General features: G+C 42.2%; 1 protein-coding gene across 1 annotated transcript in view; it reads left to right on the forward strand.

Annotated features, from left to right (window-relative positions):
* The window catches only part of LOC139647803 (phospholipid-transporting ATPase ABCA1-like), a 41354-nt gene that overhangs the window by 31036 nt on the left and 1270 nt on the right, over nt 1-9048 (forward strand). The window contains exons 9-12 of the mRNA XM_071523771.1: nt 4228-4468; nt 5566-5705; nt 6390-6506; nt 8525-8731. Of these exons, the coding sequence (XP_071379872.1) occupies nt 4228-4468; nt 5566-5705; nt 6390-6506; nt 8525-8731 (705 nt within the window). The remainder of the gene's footprint in view (nt 1-4227; nt 4469-5565; nt 5706-6389; nt 6507-8524; nt 8732-9048) is intronic.

Raw genomic sequence — 9048 nt, forward strand, 5'->3', positions numbered from 1 at the left:
ATTGTACAAGTACAACGAGATTAAGTTTGCGGCTTCCGTACTCGATCCAATAAAAGAACAATAAGTAGGTAAAAATAGAACAATAAATAAGAAAAAACATAAATAGCAATAAAGTAACGAACAGTATAAACAGTGTCCGGCAGTAGTAGTAAAGTAGTGAAGAAGTCAGACTGAAAGTTTCTCTCAGACAGACAGAATGTCCTAGTTTGTTTTTTTCCTCCGGAGGTTATCAGCTCACAACACACACTTGTCCCCTCCAGGCACTTTAACAAGGTGTGTGTGTGTGTGTGTGTGTGTGTGTGTGTGTGTGTGGGGCGGGGGGGGGGGGGGGGGCGTCTCCTGCCGAGTGGTTTTGACATGCCACCTCTGTCCCCCCCCCCCCCCCCACCACCCGTCCCCCTCACACACACACACACACACACACACACACACACACTCTTAAATGCGTGCAGGACAGGACTAAATTGAAAGCATGTGACTGCGGTGTTTTGTTGATATGAGTCAGGTCTGCCTGCAGGAACAGGAGGGGCGTGTGTGTGTGTGTGTGTGTGTGTGTGTGTGTGTGTGTGTGTGTGTGTGTAAGGGGGGGGGGGGGGGGGGGGGGGCAGCGGTGACTGGCATTTATTGAAACCACAGCGGGAGATACAGACTGGCAGCATGTGCCAGTGCATACCACCTTCCTCCTCCTCCTCTTCTTCCTCCTCATCTTTCTCCACCTCCTTCTTCCTCTTCCTCCTCCTCCTCTTCCTCCTTCTCTTCCTCCTCCTCTTCCTCCCCTGTAACTGAGCAGATTTTTTTCTATACTTGTACTTTTAGAGTATTTTCTGAAGATAATAATTTTACTTTTACTTACATATAGTTTGACTGAAGCATTACACTTCATTATAATATACATTTTAAATCACATCCACGTCAGAATACAATATTTCCATAAGCATCACATCAGAAACTTGTGGTGAACTTCCAGTCAGAGGGGAGAGCAGAGGAAGAATCTGGCTTTGCTTTGTTTATACGCTCTATTTCCAATTTCATCTGAAATGAAAAGAGTCTGGTTTGAGTTCTCGCCGCTCGTCGCGTGGGAAACTTCATGTGCAACAACAATCCAGCAGGAAGTCACACTGATACAGAAGGAAGAGATCCAAGAGAGACAGGCCACATCCACATTAATACGTTTTTCTTTCCATTCGTTTCCTTTCATTAACCATCCACACTACTCAGCTGCGTTTTCGGACCCCTAAAACGCCGCTGACCCCGTTTTAGTTCGAAAACTCCGGGATTGCGTTTTAATCCGGAACGGGCGAAAACGGAGACTTTTGAAAACGATGACGCAGACGCCCACGTTCGCTTCCTGATTGGGTCTTATCAGTCACGACGTGTCCTTCCCTGATTCGTCAAGCCCCTGTCACCTCACCCTTTCCTCCGTAGTATTTTTGTGCAACTAAGCAACCAACCACAGAGTAGACAATCTGCTTCCTGTTTACATTGGCACACGCATGCCCAGTGTACCTGAATGGTCATGTGATATGTGTTTACAGGCGTGTTAGTATGGATGGAGATTATTTCTGAAACGCTCCTGTGGACGGAGACCGTTTTCGTTTTAAAACAAAAACGTGTTAGTGTGGATGTGGCCACAGATCCAGGACTGATGGCGGTCTGAGGCTGCTGCACACTTCTTTAGTTTCTGCTCCTTTTCTGTCACTTTTACACCTCATGTAAATAACTGACAGTCATTTTCTGCATCACTTGGCCTGTTTTGGATTTCTTATTGGTTTGTTTTTGTCAGATTTTTGATCCCACACACCTGAGATAATCCTCTTAAATCACAGGACTTCTTGCTCTGATGATCATATTACCAGGCTGAAAACCTCGTATCTGTCAACTTTATAGGAACTAAAGGAAACCAGCCTTGTTTTTGATGAAAGTGATTCTTGATGAAAGTGCAGGTTAAGGCTTTCCAAAGCGTTTTTGAAAGGGTTTCAGAGAGTTTTCTCAACCCATAGAGGAGCCTGGAATCCTTCAGTTGAAATATTACGATGCTCCAAAACTCAGTAACATCTACTCTGAGCCCACTTTCCTTTTCCTCGAGTGGATTTCTACACCAGTACTTTTCCCCTTTTACTAAAGTCAAATTTCAGGGAAGTGACTGTCCCTCTTGAGTCGGATATTTTGGTTGTCTCTCCCCGGTCAGATCGACCTGGAGTAACCTCTCTCCCCTCCCTTCTTCCCCCTCTCCCCCCCCCCCGGCTCTCTGCTTTTCATCCCCTCCCTCCTCCTCTGCCGTTGTTTTGTCACGCTGCGGCGAGGAAACCTTTTGAAACGGAGGATAACAAACCATCTGCTGTACCTGAGGAGGCAGGAAAAGAGCCGGGGGGGGGGGGGGGGGGCTGAATGAATCCCAGAAACACTTTTCCCGACTTTTCCTCGATCGCACACATTAGCGGAAAGTTTTGTCTTAACAGTGAGAGGAAAGAGCTTCCCAGACTTCCCGTCAGGTTTTTGCTCTCTGCATGTATGGAAGTGTAGAAACTTCCATCAACATCTAAAAGTGACTTTGCAAGGCAGCAGAGTGGGAGGTGTGGGGAGATAATGGGCGCCGTAAAAACTCCAGACTAAGCAATAAAAAGGGAAGCCGCATGCATTTTTGTATCAGCGTGCCGCAATCCACTTCTTCTGTGGTGTTAACCCCTCCTCAGCTCTCTCTCTCTCTCTCTCTCTCTCAGCACTCTGACAGGGGCTTTTTGTGTTATTGACCCACTCTGGGTAATAGTTTTCTCCATGCCAGACTCAGCTTAAAGTTGGGCAAGTGTAAGGAAGTTGAAGTTAGTCATCTAGTTAACTGGGTCAAGTAAAAGAAAAGCGACATCTTATAGGATTAACTTTAAACTAAACTTGAAGGTTCATTCCAAAACACGACCTGATAAAACATGAAAATCATTCGTCAGTATTTAAAAAAACACACATTTTTCTGTCCTGAAACAAACACTATTTTTCACTGTTTTGTAAGCAAGTGTCGTAAGATGTGTCACAACTTCAACATGAACTGCTGATGTGCATCACTGTCATGTCAGCAGTTACTGTAAGTCACATAATGTCTCATTTTGAAATAACTTCATTTTGAGGTGAGACGTCTCTTAAAGCCCTGAGAGATTAGTCATTAGTTCCTCTCCATTCTGTATTTTTATTATATATCATCACTGTTCTTATTAGTTTTCTTCCAGGTTTTATCACTGCAAACAGACACTAAACAAACTAAATCATATTGTGTTACACGACACACACACAGGCAGAGGCATCGTGTATCCTCAAGGCCCGGGTCAGAAAGCATCAGCGCTTGTTTTAACCTGCTCAACGCGCCGGATGGGTGGAGTTTACACATGAAGTTTAGACAGACAGTCGGAGGAAAGGAGGTCAGACTGAGTTTAATCTGTGTCTTTGTGACGGACAGCTCACCTGACCCGGGCTGAGCCGGTGGCGGTGTCAGTAAGCTCCGCCCATCTGGTGCTCCCTGCAGGGGAAAACAAACGCTGAGTATTCATCTAAACAAAACCAGGTGTCGTCTTTGCTTTTGGGTTGTGTGAAGTGAAACAGAGTGACGCTCTGTTTCCCACCAGCTCTGTCTCTGCCTTAGCTCTTCATGTTGTGTGTTTGTTTTGTTTTGGTTCCTCTGGTTTGTTGCTTTCTTTTGTTTGTTTGTTTATAATCTACATGGGTTTTTATTATTTTCTCACCTGAACAAACTTTTTAATTTCTTTCTCCTCTGTGTGTTTTATCAGAACATTTTATCACTCTGGTTTCTCACTTCACTTCCATGTTTTGTCACTTAAATGGAACTAAACTAAACCAAACTAAACTAAACTAAACTAAACTAAACTAAACTAAACTAAACTAAACTAAACTAAACTAAACTAAACTAAACTAAAACTAGTTGTTTCCTGCTGGTCTGGCTGTTCTCCTGTGTTCCTTTACAGCTGACCACTGTGAAAATAAATGTGATTTAATTGTCTTTATTGATCTTTATTGTTTGTTTATTTAGAAGCTGCTTGAGTTTTTCACTGTTTTTTTCCACTTCACTTCTATATTTTATGTTTTAATAATCAACTAAACTCAACTTTCATTTGTTTTTGATTAATTAAGGTCATTATTATTATTATTACTAGTCATTCACTTGCACTTAACCAGGACTCTCCCAGTGTGACCGGCTGCTAACGCCCCGTCTCTCCCCTCCAGCTGGCCAGTATGAAGAGCTGGAGCGACCTGAGGAACGAGATCATCTTCCTGACGCAGAACGCCACCTCGTCGCCCAGCGCCATGTACCAGGCCGTGTCCCGCATCGTGTGCGGACACCCGGAGGGCGGCGGCCTGCAGATCAAATCCCTCAACTGGTACGAGGACAGCAACTACAAGGCTCTGTTCGGAAACCACAACAGCAGCGACGACGAGCCCGCCTCCATCTACGACAACTCCTCCAGTGAGTTTCAGGCCGAACTCGCCCAGCGATGGATGATATTTTGTTGTTTTTATTTAGGATCCCCGTTAGTTATTACCACAGTAGCAACTATTCTTCCTGGGGTCCACACAGAAGACAAGACAAGACATTCAAACATCACATAATGCACAATCCACAATATCAACAAAATAAAATAAAAATAAGAGAAAAAAATAGTTCTCTCACATTCATAATGTCACCTCAACAGTAAATGGTTAAAGCAAATAATAGAATAAGTAAACTAGGTATATATCAGTATATATATATAACTGCCCAATACTACTAGTGCACAGTGAAGCATTACCTAAGTTAGCACCACAAATATAATCAACCTTCACATACAATATGTAGTGTATATGTATTTATTTATTTATTTTCTATTTTCTATTTTCTATTTGTACTGATATTCATTATCATTTGTCCATTTTCATGCCAAAAAAAGTCCCAAGTATTCAGCCTTTCCCCTAGAGTTTTCTTCTCATCAGAGTGGAAAAGCCTCTGAAACATTTAGACTGTCATGGGACACTAAAACTCTCCACTGAATCCAGACTGATGAAATTCTTTTAGTGTCAGAAGCAGAGGAGTGACCAAGTCAAGTCCCAAGTCTAAATGTAGATTACCAAGTCAAGTCCAAGTCAAGTCCATGTCATTAATGTCAAGTCTCAAGTCTAAATGTAGAACAGCAAGTCAAGTCAGAACAAATCAAGAGTCCAGTATCAATTTAATATCTTAAAGAAAACTAAATATCTAGGACTTTTCAATGCAATATGGTTTTAATAGGATAAAAACTTGGTAAGAGCATCATGAGTTTGATTTCTATAATCAGTTTCAACTTCAATAAATTCAGTCATTCCATACAAATTCAGAAAACAGAATTTAAATTCAGTCGTCTGCTGGAACAAATCTCATCACTTTCAATCTAAGTCATTTACACAAACACAAGATCTCAAGTCAAGACTTTAGAAACCTTTTCAGGGCCCCCCACCCCCCCCACCCCAAAACCACAAACCAGAGAGAATGGCAGAATAAACAAACTCATTGTGTGTGTGTGTGTGTGTGTGTGTGTGTGTGTCTCTCAGCTCCGTACTGTAACAGCCTGATGAAGAACATGGACTTGAACCCGATGTCCAGGATGATCTGGCAGGCCCTGAAGCCGCTGCTGATGGGGAAGATCCTGTACACCCCCCACACCCCCGCCACCCAGAAGATCATCCACGAGGTACGAAGCAACTACAGAAGCCCACTGAGGACATTTTTCTTTGTTTTCTGGAGGTGTCGAGTTGTTTATGTCGGTATCTCCAGAAAACACACTTTGGTTTTATAATATGTCGTTGGGCCTGCTTGGCATAGATAGTGCAAGTAACTGGAACTCTGTTGGAGGGATGAATCACCCTAATTTTTTATTCTTTTCTTTAAAAATTAAATTAAAAAGTTACATTAAAGTGAATAATGAAATGAATCTTAATTCATTCTTAATAACTAGAATTTATTACCTCCTCCTCTCCTCCTCTCCTCTCCTCTCCCCCTCTCCTCTCCTCCTCTCCCCCTCTCCTCTCCTCCTCTCCCCCTCTCCTCTCCTTGTCTCCTCTCTCTCTCCTCTCCTCTCCTCTCCTCCTCCTCTCCTCTCCTCTCCTCTCCTCTCCTCTCCTCTCTCCTCTCTCCTCTCTGTTCTCTCCTCTCCTCCTCTCCTTGTCTCCTCTCCTCTCCTCTCTCTTCTCTCCTCCTCTCCTCTCGAGCAATTGTGATTTTATATGTGATGAAGATTGGATATCTATATGTAGACTGACATGTAGATATTTTTTTGCAGTCTATAGTGTGTAGATTCTCTGTTCGCCTCTCTGATGTGATCTGATCTGATCTGATCTGATGTGTGTGTGTGTGTGTGTGTGTGTGTTGTGTTCAGGTGAACCGCACGTTCCAGGAGCTGGGTGTGTTCAGAGACCTGGGCGGGATGTGGGAGGAGATGAGGCCCAAAGTCTGGAGCTTCATGGAGAACAGCGAGCAGATGGACCTGCTCCGGGTAACGACACCCGCTCTGCCTCTCCTGCTCTTTCCCTTTCATCCTTTCATCTTCTCTTCTCTTTTCTTTTTTTTCCCACTTTAGTTTTTATTGAGTTCAACATTTATAGACATGTAAAACCAAGAGTTAAACATGTACACAAACAAAAAGAGAAAAAAAAAAAAAAAAGGGGGTTTTGTTTGGGAGTTACATTCTCAGTAGTCCATCCATTCTCACAGTTTCATCCACATGTCCACACATATCCATAGATAGATAGATAGATAGATAGATAGATAGATACTTTATTGATCCCAAAGGAAATTCTGGTGTACAGTAGCTTCCAACGTGTACATTACAGGATAGGAAGGTACTTTGGGTCCTGAATAATGTCCATTTCTCCCACTTCTCTTCCAGCTGTGCTTCTTGCTATCTCAAACGATATGTCAGTTTTTCCATTATGTAGATTTCCTCTACTATCTCTATCCATTGTTCCTGAGTATGGGGATCCACTTTACCCCATTTCCTTGTGATAGCTTTTTTAACTATCTATTAACAATATTTTGACCAGATGCCTATCCCTTATTTGTACATTTTCTTCAGTAAGATTACACAAATAGAGTACCATGTAGCTCATAGGGATAGCATATCCTAGTATCTTTTGCAAAACGTTGTGTACCATTTTCCAAACATTAATATTTTGTGGCATTTCCAAAATACAGTATATGTGAGTGATCTGCATCTTCTCTTCTCTTTTCTTTTGTGGTAAATCTGCATCAGGGATTTTTGTTTCTTTACTTTGGATAATGATCATTTTATCTATGACATATCACAGAATATTGGAGAAAATCTAATTTAACCCACTAATTCTGGCACTGGTTTTGTTCTGCTGTGTTCGGCCCGATACTGGCATCTGGTGGAGAGTCTGGTCCTCTTGTTTTTCTGACCGCTCGCTTGATGATTTGACCTGAAACAAAGTTAAATGTGTTAAAGACCACAAACCTCATGACAGGAAGTTAGTCCTGCTGACAGCGGTGCAGAAACAAGATGTCAGCTAAAGTCAGTGCTGCAGTACAGACCGACTGTCCTGAAAACACTCACAATCACTTTCTCTTTTTTGCCAAGAACAACAGAAGCATAAGGAATTGATCCTAGTTAACTGGTATTGACATATTACAGCTACTACTACTACTACTACTATCATTACTATTACCACCTGATTACTTACAATACTGGATTGACACAGTAGGTAAAGAACAGGAACAGGAACAAACATTACATACTACTGTTCTGCAGACAAAACATGAAATCACATTAAAGGTTGTATCATTATAATGGAGAGCAAAGATCAAAATCAAATAATCAGAAATTCATTTGGAAGCCAAATCTGAAAAAGAAAATCACATCTGGATAGTTTGTGGACTTATTACTGATAATTGATCACGATGACAAAATAATATCTTGTCAGGCATCAGTCATTGCTCTCCTCAGTAACCATAAATGTTGTGTTTTCATATAAGCAGGTTTGTAAGTTTTGGTGGATAAGGATAAGGATAAGAATGTTTTTATTGTTATACCAGAACATGTTGTACATGAAAGGGAACGAAATGAGGTACTCAGGTCTCGGTTCAGGTAATAGCAATAATAAAATCAAGAAGAAAGCACACAATAAAAACACCATCATAAAAAATAAGTAAATAAATATATAAATATAAGTATAAATATAAAGTGAGCAAAGTGTGAGGATAGGAATAAGACTGTAAAAACCTGAAAAATAAACAAGGTGCCAAGTGGACCCAAACTGCAACATGCCCTGATATGAAACAATAGTAATAATAGCAGCAAATTGTTCAGTGTGATTTGCAGGATTTTCAGTCTTAAAGTGCAGAATTTCTCAGTCTCAAATTGCAGCAGTGCCCTGATATGGAGTAATAGTAATAATAGCAGCAATTATTCATTCAGTTCATCAGTGATATGATCTGCAGAGACTTTGCCATATTTGAGGGTTCAGTGAACTGACGCAGGACTTATTTCTCCTGCAGACTCTGCTGAAGAACAACGCCACCGCCAGCTTCTTCCACGCCCAGCTGGCCGGCACCGACTGGACCGTGGCCGACGTCTCCCGCTTCCTGGCCAAGAAGCCGGAGGAGCCGCGGCCGGCGGGCGCCGCCGCCACCGCCGCCGTCACCTGGAGGGAGGTGTTCAACGAGACCGACCAGGCCATCATGAGCATCTCACGCTTCATGGAGGTCAGTGTCCCAGTTTCCCAGCATGCTCTTCGGCGGTTTATCTGAACTCTGCGGCGTTTCTTCCTTTAGTTCAGTTGGTTTGTCCGGGTGAGAACGATGACCTTTGACCTCTGGTGGCACCGAATAATGTCATCGAGACGCCTGGAAATGTCCTCTAACAAGAGAACTGCGGTGTGGTTCGATAATAATAATAAACTTTATTCATAGAGCACTTTTCAAAACCAAAGTTACAAAGTGCTTCACAACAAGGAACACGATAAAGAGATAAAAAGATAAACAGATGACAGTAAATAAAATAAAAAGACAAACAAATGACA

The sequence above is a fragment of the Centroberyx affinis genome, unplaced genomic scaffold, assembly GCF_046629955.1.
Source record: "Centroberyx affinis isolate AG114_WGS23_722 - 3 ecotype Tasmania unplaced genomic scaffold, CSIRO-AGI_Caff_v1 ptg001112l_1, whole genome shotgun sequence".
In the NCBI taxonomy this organism is placed as follows: Eukaryota; Metazoa; Chordata; class Actinopteri; order Beryciformes; family Berycidae; genus Centroberyx; species Centroberyx affinis.